This window comes from Nycticebus coucang, chromosome 2 (genome assembly GCF_027406575.1).
Source record: "Nycticebus coucang isolate mNycCou1 chromosome 2, mNycCou1.pri, whole genome shotgun sequence".
In the NCBI taxonomy this organism is placed as follows: Eukaryota; Metazoa; Chordata; class Mammalia; order Primates; family Lorisidae; genus Nycticebus; species Nycticebus coucang.
The window spans coordinates 27,478,744-27,492,012 of NC_069781.1; the positions used below are offsets into that span (position 1 = coordinate 27,478,744).

The 13,269-nt window shown below is 39.4% G+C and overlaps 1 protein-coding gene across 1 annotated transcript in view; it reads left to right on the forward strand.

The window, feature by feature from the left end:
• SVEP1 (sushi, von Willebrand factor type A, EGF and pentraxin domain containing 1) overlaps nucleotides 1-13,269 on the forward strand; it is a 188,856-nt gene that overhangs the window by 153,803 nt on the left and 21,784 nt on the right. The window contains exons 37-39 of the mRNA XM_053566090.1: nucleotides 4,779-5,451; nucleotides 7,092-9,883; nucleotides 11,913-12,138. Of these exons, the coding sequence (XP_053422065.1) occupies nucleotides 4,779-5,451; nucleotides 7,092-9,883; nucleotides 11,913-12,138 (3,691 nt within the window). The remainder of the gene's footprint in view (nucleotides 1-4,778; nucleotides 5,452-7,091; nucleotides 9,884-11,912; nucleotides 12,139-13,269) is intronic.

The following is a 13,269-nucleotide window of genomic DNA, read 5'->3' on the forward strand; positions in this document are numbered from 1 at the left end:
CCAAAGATAAAGAATATACATTCTTCTCATCACCCCATGGAACATTCTCCAAAATTGATCATATCCTGGGACACAAAACAAATATCAACAGAATCAAAAGAATTGAAATTTTACCTTGTATCTTCTCAGACCATAAGGCACTAAAGGTGGAACTCAACTCTAACAAAAACGCTCAACCCCACACAAAGGCATGGAAATTAAACAATCTTCTGTTGAATAACAGATGGGTGCAGGAGGAAATAAAACAGGAAATCATTAACTTACTTGAGCATAACAACAATGAAGACACAAGCTACCAAAACCTGTGGGATACTGCAAAAGTAGTTTTGAGAGGAAAATTCATCGCTTTAGATGCCTACATTCGAAAAACAGAAAGAGCGTGCATCAACAATCTCACAAGCCATCTTATGGAATTGGAAAAAGAAGAACAATCTAAGCCTAAACTCAGTAGAAGAAAAGAAATATCCAAAATCAAATCAGAGATCAATGAAATTGAAAACAAAAGAATCATTCAGAAAATTAATGAAACAAGGAGTTGGTTTTTTGAAAAAATAAATAAAATAGATAAACCATTGGCCAGACTAACGAGGAATAGAAAAGTAAAATCTCTAGTAACCTCAATCAGAAACGATAAAGGGGAAATAACAACTGATCCCACAGAGATACAAGAGATCATCTCTGAATACTACCAGAAACTCTATGCCCAGAAATTTGGCAATGTGAAGGAAATGGATAAATATTGGGAATCATTCCCTCTCCCTAGACTTAGCCAGGAAGAAATAGAGTTCCTGAACAGACCAATTTCAAGCACTGAGATCAAAGAAACAATAAAAAAATCTTCCAACCAAAAAATGCCCTGGTCCAGATGGCTTCCCACCAGAATTCTATCAAACCTTCAAGAAGAGCTTATTCCTGTACTGCAGAAATTATTCCAAAAAATTAAGGAAGAAGGAATCTTCCCCAACACATTCTATGAAGCAAACATCACTCTGATACCAAAACCAGGAAAAGACCCAAACAAAAAGGAGAATTTCAGACCAATCTCACTCATGAATATACATGGAAAAATTCTCAACAAAATCCTAGCCAATAGATTACAGCTTATCATCAAAAAAGTCATTCATCATGATCAAGTAGGCTTCATCCCAGGGATGCAAGGCTGGTTTAACATACGCAAGTCCATAAATGTTATCCACCATATTAACAGAGGCAAATATAAAGATCATATGATCCTCTCAGTAGATGCAGAAAAAGCATTTGATAAAATCCAGCATCCCTTTCTAGTTAGAACACTGAAGAGTATAGGCATAGGTGGCACATTTCTAAAACTGATTGAAGCTATCTATGACAAACCCACAGCTAATATTTTACTGAATGGAGTAAAACTGAAAGCTTATCCTCTTAGAACTGGAACCAGACAAGGTTGTCCTCTGTCACCTTTACTATTCAACATAGTGCTGGAAGTTCTAGCCAATACAATTAGGCAAGACAAGGAAATAAAGGGAATCCATATGGGAGCAGAGGAGGTCAAACTCTCCCTCTTTGCTGACGACATGATCTTATACTTAGAGAACCCCAAAGACTCAATCACAAGACTCCTAGAAGTCATCAAAAAATACAGTAATGTTTCAGGATATAAAATCAATGTCCACAAGTCAGTAGCCTTTGTATACACCAATAACAGTCAAGATGAGAAGCTCATTAAGGACACAACTCCCTTCACCATAGTTTCAAAGAAAATGAAATACCTAGGAATATACCTAATGAAGGAGGTGAAGGACCTCTATAAAGAAAATTATGAAATCCTCAGAAAGGAAATAGCAGAGGATATTAACAAATGGAAGAACACACCATGTTCATGGATGGGAAGAATCAACATTGTTAAAATGTCTATACTTCCCAAAGCAATCTACCTATTCAATGCCATTCCTATCAAAATACCAACATCGTACTTTCAAGATTTGGAGAAAATGATTCTGCGTTTTGTATGGAACCGGAAAAAACCCCGTATAGCTAAGGCAGTTCTTAGTAATAAAGATAAAGCTGGGGGCATCAGCATACCAGATTTTAGTCTGTACTACAAAGCCATAGTGCTCAAGACAGCATGGTACTGGCAAAAAACAGAAACATAGACACTTGGAATCGAATTGAAAACCAAGAAATGAAACTAACATCTTACAACCACCCAATCTTCAATAAACCAAACAAGAACATACCTTGGGGGAATGACTCACTATTCAATAAATGGTGTTGAGAGAACTGGATGTCTACATGTAAAAGACTGAAACTGGACCCACACCTTTCCCCAATCACAAAAATTGATTCAAGATGGGTAAAGGACTTAAATTTAAGGCATGAAACAATACAAATCCTCAAAGAAAGCATAGGAAAAACACTGGAAGATATTGGCCTGGGGAAAGACTTCATGAAGAAGACTGCCATGGCAATTGCAACAACAATAAAAATAAACAAATGGGACTTCATTAAACTGAAAAGCTTCTGTACAGCTAAGGAGACAACAACCAAAGCAAAGAGACAACCTACACAATGGGAAAGGATATTTGCATATTTTCAATCAGACAAAAGCTTGATAACTAGGATCTATAGAGAACTCAAGTTAATCCACATGAAAATAGCCAACAATCCCATATATCAGCGGGCAAGAGACATGAATAGAACCTTCTCTAAAGATGACAGATGAATGGCTAACAAACACATGAAAAAATGTTCATCATCTCTATATATTAGAGAAATGCAAATCAAAACCACCCTGAGATACCATCTAACCCCAGCGAGAATGGCCCACATCATAAAATCTCAAAACTGCAGATGCTGGCGTGGATATGGAGAGAAGGGAACACTTTTACAAGGCTGGTGGGACTGCAAACTAGTACAACCTTTCTGGAAGGAAGTATGGAGAAACCTCAAAGCACTCAAGCTAGACCTCCCATTTGATCCTGCAATCCCATTACTGGGCATCTACCCAGAAGGAAAAAACTCCTTTTATCATAAAGACACTTGTACTAGACTGTTTATTGCAGCTCAATTTACAATCGCCAAAATGTGGAATCAGCCTAAATGCCCACCAACCCAGGAATGGATTAACAAGCTGTGGTATATGTATACCATGGAATACTATTCAGCTATTAAAAAAAATGGAGACTTTACATCCTTCGTATTAACCTGGATGGAAGTGGAAGACATTATTCTTAGTAAAGCATCACAAGAATGAAGAAGCATGAATCCCATGTACTCAATTTTGATATGAAGACAATTAATGACAATTAAGGTTATGGGGGGGAGGAAAAGCAGAAAGAGGGATGGAGGGAGGGGTGTGGGGCCTGCTGTGTTTCACACTTTATGGGGGCAAGACATGATTGCAAGAGGGACTTTACCTAACAATTGCAATCAGTGTAACCTGGCTTATTGTACCCTCAATGAATCCCCAACAATAAAAAAAAAAACAAAAACAAAAACTAATGACTTAAATTTTTTTGCTGATGGGCAGGTTAATTAATTTGGATTAGTGACACTGTAATGCAGTTTGTATAGAACACCAAAAATTGTCATCTAACCTGCCTCATTTTTCTAAAAAGAGAAACAGAGCAGTATTGTGGAAAATATGTACGAGTCAGAATCTGATAAACCAAATCCAGTCCCAGCTCTGATGCCTCCAGCCATGTGACTTCAGGCAAGTTTCTAAACCTGTCTGAGTCATCCTTCACTTTACTGTCTCAAAACAAAGAAACCAATATGTCTAAACAGGATTAAATTAGGTACTCAATTATTTTAGTCCCCCTACCTTTCATTAATATTAAAATGATGTGCTGATCTGGTGTCTCTGTCAATTTTCTCTTCAGTCAGAGTGTGATAATGAAAAGAAGAATCACTCAGATACAATTATCTGAATACTATATATCCTAATCTTTTGTTCTACCTCATTGAGAGCATACTTGAGAGTAATTTAAGATTTTTGCAAGTTATCAATCTGTCACTATATGTGGGCAAACACCTTGTGCATAAAGATTGGCAATTATTAAGCAAAATGTATTCATAGCTCTTGAATAGCAGAGCACAGCTTTTTCTCTAACCACATGAGAAAAGGTTTAGGAAACATTGGAGCCTGAAATTAAAATCATTGTTTTAAAGTTCATTGAATGGAAGTGTATGTAGCTATGAACCATATTTAGGCTAAATATGGCCAACAGTAAAAGGCTAGCATTAAAATCAACAACTTAAAATTATCTAAAAACAGATGGAATTTTAATTTTGAATTTAGTCAAATAGGATTATAGCTTACTCCCTTTTTTTATTCTTAAAAAACATGTAATAAATGTTAGAGTTGCTGATATAGCAAAAAATCATAAATTCATTTTTTTCTGAACAATCAATATTAATATCAAGATGAAAGTCATCTCACATGAAAGTCATTTGGTTAATAAGCTTAATATTCCAATGGTAACCTCCATAGTTGATCACCTCTTTATAGTGACCAAATTTTCATAGACTAGACATGCACTGTGTGTCCGCATCAGTAGAGCAGACCTGGTTCCTTACGTTGACCACCTTGGTACATTGAACAGTTTGTTATGGGCTCTTGGATCATAAACTTAAAGAGGTTCCACTTTTTAAAGTAGAAGAATAAAATTTTTTTAAAGAATATTTTAAAGAATAAAAGGAAGTCATTGTTGGAAAGATAAAAAATAAACACAGAATAAGAAGATACAAACACTTCTATCAAATATTATACTTACTATTTCCTCCTCCCAATTTCACAGCTATACCCTTGCTGGCCCTGACACCATTGAATGCTTGACCAACGGCAAGTGGAGCGGAAGTAACCTGCAGTGTCTGGCTGTCTCCTGTGATGAGCCCCCCAACGTGGACCACGCCTCTCCAGAAACTGCCCATCGGCTCTTTGGAGACATTGCATTCTACTACTGCTCGGATGGTTACAGCCTAGCAGACAATTCCCAGCTCCTCTGCAATGCACAGGGCAAGTGGGTCCCTCCAGAGGGTCAGGATGTACCCCGTTGTATAGCTCATTTCTGTGAAACCCCCCCATCTGTTTCCTATAGCATCTTGGAATCCGTGAGCAAAGCAAAATTTGCAGCTGGCTCAGTTGTGAGCTTCAAATGCATGGAAGGTTTTGTACTGAACACCTCAGCAAAGATCGAATGTATGAGAGGCGGGCAGTGGAACCCTTCCCCCATGTCCATCCAGTGCGTCCCGGTGCGGTGCGGAGAGCCACCGAGCATCACGAATGGCTATGCAAGCGGGTCCAACTACAGCTTTGGAGCCATGGTGGCTTACAGCTGCAACAAGGGGTTCTATATTAAAGGGGAGAAGAAGAGCACCTGTGAGGCCACCGGGCAGTGGAGCAGCCCCATGCCCACCTGCAACCCTGTATTTTGCAACGAACCTCCTAAGGTTGAGAATGGCTTTCTGGAGGTAAGAGACTAATTAGCCAATGGCCCAGGGCTTTTGTCATTTACCAACTAGACAAAAGCAGAGACATTAAACAGATGAATTACTGAAAAATAGAAATGACTAAAGTCTATTACCAATGGACTGAAAGATTGGAGAAAATCAGCAAAAATAATTATAAATTCTTTTAGTATATAATTTTCTGCATTTTAGTAGCATATAGGCATTCTAAGTACTTTGGACCATAGCTTAGCCCTAAATATGAAGTTGGAATACAACAGTTTTAACATAATGCTATTTTGTTTTATAGAATTTATTTCAAGATGGATATATACTTTTTTATAGAAATCAAGGGCTAAGTAGGGCCTAGAAAAATATATTAGCATTTTTTTGATGTTTAGACATAAGATGGGGTAAATTAAGATGGAGTTTTTGCACTTCCCTCTTGGAAGACCTAAAAGTAATTTCACCCTGATAAACAAAGAGTTGAGTCCAACCCAAACATGTCCTGTTTTCATACTAAGATGTGTGTTCTCAATAAATCCATCCAGAGAATGAGAATCTATTCCCCCAAATCAAGGGTCATTTTTAAATATACAATATTCTACTTAAACTTTTATAAACCTAACACATACAGAAGTATAACCCTGTCTCCTTCACATTCAAAAACAACAGTGAAACAATAGTAAAAGCCTTCTATGTAAGGCTTTTGCTTCAATTAATCGTCTTTTCTTTTTGGAAGAGGATTGTAGAGTGAATATGTAAGGACGCATTCTTCATTTACTAATTTAACAAATATTTCCAGAGCTCCTGCTAGACATCAGTTGTAGCTCTGAGCATTGGCAATCTGGTCTTTAACAGCATAGATTAGGTGTGAGATGACATGGCGCTTCCCTCCGTGTGTGCACCAAGCAATACATAGATAAACAAAATGAATAATTAATTCCAAATGCTGCCTAATTCACTAATAAGGCACGAAAGCTGTAATTTCTTCACATTCTCTCTATCAGAGAATTATGACAATCTTTTTATATTTCCATAATCAATTCATCTGCCTAAAAATAAAGTTATATGCTTATTTGAATCTTAAGATCAGGAATATTAATTGTTTCACTTTAAAGATTAGAATATTGTTTTTATTTACCATTCTCATAGTAGTAATTTCTAAAAAATATGTTAAGAATAAAAACGAAACTTTGGTAGGATTCTTAGGACATATCCATGAAAAATATTAATTTGCCTTTTTTATGATTTAACAGTATGAACAAACACATATGTATTTGTTTCCTCCACTAGCATTTATTTGATCAGCAAGATTGTTTTGAACTTACATAGTAATTTCTAATTTTCAATACTGCTTCATCATATCATCAATCAAGATACAGGTTTTGGATCTTCTACTTGCTATGGGTTCAGCACTGCGATAATTATTTCTGCAGTAGGGATTACCTAGTTTGACCTCTGTCCTTTGCACTTATTTCAAAAAAATATAGTGAACCTATTGGAAAAAGAAAAAAAAACATAAATCCTTACCTGTTTAAGTCCTAATGGATTCATTTTAACACAGGGCTTTTACTGTGGCTCTTGTTTATGATCCAAGTCTTTAATGAAATGTCTTATCTGTTCTACAGATTGCACTCACTTGCTTTGTCTTTGCTACACAGCATACAACTGGCAGGATCTTCGAGAGTGAAGCGAGCTTTCAGTGTAACCCAGGCTATAAGCTAGTCGGAAGTCCCGTGTTTGTCTGCCAAGCAAATCGCCACTGGCACAGTGACTCCCCCCTGTCATGCGTCCCTCTCAACTGTGGGAAACCTCCCCCCATCCAGAATGGCTTCATAAAAGGCGAAAATTTTGAAGTAGGTTCCAAGGTGCAGTTTTTCTGCAATGAGGGCTATGAGCTTATTGGTGATAGTTCTTGGACATGCCAGAAATCTGGCAAATGGAATAAGAAGCCAAACCAAAAGTGTGTCCCAGCCAAGTGCCCAGAGCCACCCCTCGTGGAGAACCAGCTGGTAATGAAGGAGCTGATGACCGAGGTGGGCGTGGTGACATTCTCCTGTAAGGAAGGACAGGCTCTGCAAGGCCCCTCTATCTTGAAATGCCTGCCATCCCAGCGGTGGAACGACTCTTTCCCTGTCTGTAAGATGGTTCTTTGCCTACCACCACCCCTAATTTCCTTCGGTGTCCCTGCCCCTTCTTCTGCTCTTCATTTTGGAAGTACTGTTAAGTACTCCTGTGTAGATGGATTTTTCCTAAGGGGAGATCCCACCACCCTCTGCCAAGCTGATGGCACTTGGAGCTCTCCACTGCCTGAATGTGTTCCAGTAGAATGTCCCCACCCCGAGGAAATCCTCAATGGCATCATAGACGTGCAGGGTCTTGCCTATCTCAGCACAGCTCTCTATACCTGCAAGCCAGGCTTTGAGTTGGTGGGAAATGCCAGCACCACCCTTTGTGGAGAAAATGGTCAGTGGCTTGGAGGAAAACCAACATGTAAGCCCATCGAGTGCCCCAAGCCTAAGGAGATTTTGAATGGCAAATTCTCTTACACAAACCTACATTATGGACAGAGCATTACATACTCTTGCGACCGGGGCTTCCGGCTTGAAGGTCCCAAAGCCTTGACCTGTTTAGAGACAGGTGACTGGGATGTGGATGCCCCGTCTTGCAATGCCATCCACTGTCATCCCCCACAACCCATTGAAAATGGTTTTGTAGAAGGTGCAGATTACAGCTACGGTGCCATGATCATCTACAGCTGCTTCCCTGGGTTCCAGGTGGCTGGTCTCGCCATGCAGACCTGTGAAGAGGCAGGATGGTCAAGCTCCATCCCAACCTGTGTACCTATAGACTGTGGCCTCCCTCCTCACATAGATTTTGGAGACTGTACTAAAGTCAAGGATGGCCAAGGATATTTTGAGCAAGAAGATGATGTGATGGAAGTTCCGTATCTGACTCCTCACCCTCCTCATCACGTGGGAACAGTGGCTAAAACCCGGGAAAATACAAAGGAATCTCCTACACCTTTGTCAAACTTTCTATATGGCACCATGGTCTTATATACCTGTAATCCAGGATATGAACTTTTGGGGAACCCTGTGCTGATCTGCCAGGAAGATGGGACTTGGAATGGCAGTGCACCCTCCTGCATTTCCATTGAATGTGACTTTCCTATTGCTCCTGAAAATGGATTTCTGCGTTTTACAGAGACTAGCATGGGAAGTGCCGTGCAGTATGGCTGCAAACCGGGTCATGTTCTCGTGGGCTCCGACATGAGACTTTGTCTACAGAACAGAAAGTGGAGTGGTTCTTCCCCACACTGTGAAGCCATTTCATGCAAAAAGCCAAACCCAGTCATGAATGGATCCATCAAAGGAAGCCTCTACACGTACTTGAGCGTGTTGTACTACGAGTGTGACCCCGGGTATGTGCTGAATGGCACAGAGAGGAGAACATGCCAAGAAGATAAACATTGGGATGGCAATGAGCCTGTTTGCATTCCCGTAGACTGTGGTCCACCCTCGGTTTTGGCCAATGGCCAGGTGAAAGGAAATGACTACACATTCCAGAAAGAGATTGAATACACTTGCAAGGAAGGGTTCTTGCTTGAAGGAGCCAGGAGTCGTGTCTGTCTTGCCAATGGAAGCTGGAGTGGAGCTACTCCTGACTGTGTACCCATCAGATGTACCACCCCACCACAAGTGGCAAATGGAGTGATGGATGGCCTGGACTATGGCTTCATGAAGGAAGTGGTATTCCACTGTCAGGAGGGCTATGTGTTGCATGGCGCTCCAAAACTCACCTGCCAGTCAGATGGCCACTGGGATGCAGAGGTTCCTGTTTGTAAACCAGTCAGCTGTGGACCTCCTGAAGATCTTGCTCATGGCTTCCCTCATGGTTTTTCCTTTTATCATGGGGGGCATATACAGTATCAGTGCTTTCCAGGGTATAAGCTCCATGGAAGTTCTTCAAGAAGGTGTCTCTCCAATGGCTCCTGGAGTGGCAGCCCGCCATCCTGCCTGCCTTGCAGGTGTTCCACGCCAGCCATTCAACATGGAACCGTCAATGGGACAGATTTCAGCTGTGGAAAGATAGCCCGGATTCAGTGCTTCAAAGGCTTCACACTCCTGGGATCGTCTGAAATCACCTGTGAAGCCAATGGCCAGTGGAGCTCCGGCTTCCCACGCTGTGAACATGCTGCTTGTGGTTCTCTCCCAGCCATTCCAAATGCACTCATTGGTGAGAGCAGCTCCTTGAAGGAAAATGTGATAACTTACAGTTGCAAGTCTGGGTATGTCCTACAAGGCAGTTCAGATTTGATTTGTACAGAAAAGGGGACATGGAGCCAACCTTATCCGGTCTGTGAGCCCCTGTCCTGTGGACCCCCACCAACTGTCACTAATGCCGTGGCAACTGGAGAGACACACACCTATGAAAGTAAAGTGAAGCTCAGGTAAGACCATAGCTCTGTAGAGTCTCCAGGGGATACAGGCATCAGGATTACCAAATGGAAAGGGATAGATGAAAAACATAGCTATTTGGGAAGAGAACATCACCTCTGGACTGCTCTCCAAACACCAAAGCTTTTAACGCTTGGCTTTATTTTACCCACAATAATGTAGAAATCTGTTGACTGTAAAAATAAATTTATACTTTTTTCAGACTGTAATTTCTAATATAATTATCATGACTGTCATAGTCTATTGAGCTTCATGAAACAGCAAGATCCTCTAGCTAGCTTGAAAAGCTCTTGAATCACAAAGCTCTTTTGTGTAAACTTCATGATGGCACATTCCTTTATGATTATAGCATTATAGTTATTTTTATACCTGCAAGTGTTGAGGGAAATAAGGCAAGAAACTGAAGAATCCAGGCCAAAAAAAGCACCTACCTTTCATTGACCAATATAAATAAGGGAACAATTGTAACAGGGACTTCCAGTCTATGCTATGTGAGCAAACTAAGCATTTAATGCTCAAATAGTGATTTTTGCTGGAGAGTTCCCTATCTGAAATGTATTATTAAAATAAAAGACAGGCAAATATGAAATGAATTTATGAATTAAATTTTTTATTAGAAAAAATAGCCATAATGTTCAAAGATAACCACAACTCTCTAAAACAATTTAAATTTTGTTCACTTTTCTGAGTGAATTATGGATTGCTCTGAATACACTGGCATGTTCGATATGATTAATAGTTCAACAACTCTTCTGAGACTTTCTGTTGGGGGTGTTTTGCCTCACGTTCATATTTTCTTAATTGCAATAACGAGTAGTAGCTCTCAGGTGTAACTCCTGTTTATACTCCTCATACCATGCAAGCAGTGTGTTGCTGTCCTAATGTCCTCGATGATAAGGAAGTCAAAGAGTAGTGGATCACACACTGAGCAGAAGAAAATAGAGATTTTTCTTTGCTTTTGGAGCATGTATACTTTAAAATTTCTGTTTAGATGGGGGTATGCCAGGTATCTCAGGAAGCCATGATGGCCACCTCCACCTACTCGCTGCTGACATTATCTTTCAGATCTTTACCTATGAACAGATCACTCCCAGTTTGCAAAACATCTGGCTCCTACCTGGCCTGGTAATTTGTGAAATTAAAAAAAAAATGTTATCCAAGGATAAATGTTAAATAGTTAAGTGGTTTCATTAAAAAGGTGGTGTAGTATATGGGTAAAAGCAGGGATATTAATAGGAGGTAAGAGCTCTATTAATCTCTAGCTCTGTATCTCTGAGGAAGCCATTTCATCCCTCCTGTGTCAATGTCATTGTCTTCAAAATAGTAATAAAGATAATAGCAGCACCGACTCATAAGGTTCACATGAGAAGACAATGAGCTAATATCTGTAGAGTACTTAGACCAGTGACTGGAACTGAAGTGCTATGTATACATTTGCTGAATAAATAAACATAAATTTTAAAAATTGTAGAGGATTTTAGAGCCAGGTTGACTTGAGCTTGAATAGCAATGCTCCAGTTACATGATAATGCCTCATAATCAAGTTTAAAATGAATATCCTATGTAAAGAACCTAGAATAGTGTCTGGCACAAAGTAGATACTCAGTAAATATTATGTCATATCCTTACTATTAGCTGAGCCTACTTTGGACTTTATTTAGAATTTCTCAAACTGTTAGCTATTTTTAGAATAAAATGAATTCAGTAATGATATTATCCACAACCAAGGTAAATAACAGTACTTAAGAACTTCGAACTTGGGCAGCACCTGTGGCTCAAAGGGGTAGGGCGCTGGTCCCATATGCTGGAGGTGGTGGGTTCAAACCCAGCCCCGGCCAAAAAAAAAAAAAAACTGCAAAAAAAAAGAACTTCGAACTTCATTGATCTTTCATGTGGATAACCAAGGATTTGATATATTACACAAAACGTCAACTGAGCCTCGTAACAGCTTCTTACATCAAGAATAGTCATGGACTATGGGGTACTTCCTTTAAGGCACTCACTTTTGCATTTCCATTGCAGATGTCTGGAAGGTTATATGATGGATACAGATACAGATACATTCACCTGTCAGAAAGATGGTCATTGGTTCCCAGAGAGAATCTCCTGCAGTCCAAAAACATGTCCGTTTCCAGAAAACATAACACATATACGTGTTCATGGGGACGATTTCAGTGTGAATAAGCAGGTGTCAGTGTCATGTGTGGAAGGGTATACCTACGAGGGCGTTAACATATCAACATGTCAGGTAAGACTGTCTTTGTTAGGTGAACCCAAAATGCCTCCAATTTTTACTCATGTCAAAGATTTTGAGAAATTTCTTGGTAGAAATATAATAAAATGTATCTTTCTACCCAATATCCTCATTTTTAAACTAAGAAAATGCCAGATGCAGATAGAAAATGGGAGTCAAATCCTTCCTCTGTTACTTACTGCTTGAGTGACTTTAAGAAAGTTACTTATAATTTCTGAGCTTCAGTTTCCTTACTTGAAAAAGACTGTGTATGAAGACGTGAATCTTGTATTGCTGGTGTTAAAGTAGATGAGTGACAGAGGCAACTGTCAGTCTCTCCGCGAAAACTAGAAACACAGCTGCCATTGCCCTTGGCTGGTTTCCACACATAGACACTCTACAATACATAGGATGTATGGTTAATTTATCATGAACATCTCATTATAGATATTTTAACATTTTACCTAAGTTTGGCACTTTCTTAGTTTACATATGGAAATCAACGCTGTAGACAGCAGACCTCCCCAGCATACCTTGGCGTATCTTCCATAAGATATACCAGAGAAAGAAAATTAAAAAGAGTCATTAACACGCTCTTGCTGGAGTTGGGGAGGGGAACTGTCTAAGGGGAGGAACATGGCATGTTGCAGAAATGACTTATATCATAAGCATATTTTCATGTTTAATATTAATATTTAAGTATTTGTGGGTTCTGTGACCTCATCTTCCTTTCTCTAGCTTGTTTTCTTATAAATCTGTGATAATGGAAAACATTAAATCATTGAAGGTGTATAAAATGTTCAGTACTTGCCTGACATGTAGTAGGGACTCAAGAACTATTTCCTTCTCCTTTTAATTTTCCATTTATAAAGTGTGCATGTTCAGGGATTGGCTAATGTCAAACCTAAAAACAGAATAACCACAGGGTACAAGCCCGTGACTGCCAGAGTTATCATGCTTTCAAAATGGGAGCCCTTTTCTTCATGAGTCTATTATTTATATTTGACACCCTTATTATTTTCTCCACATATGATATGACCCCTCCTTTGCTTTAGTGTTAGTTTAATTTTTTGGTCTAAAATGTAAAATAAGACCCTCTCCAAATCTTCAAATGCATAAACTGCACAAAACTGTGTACAGTACCTC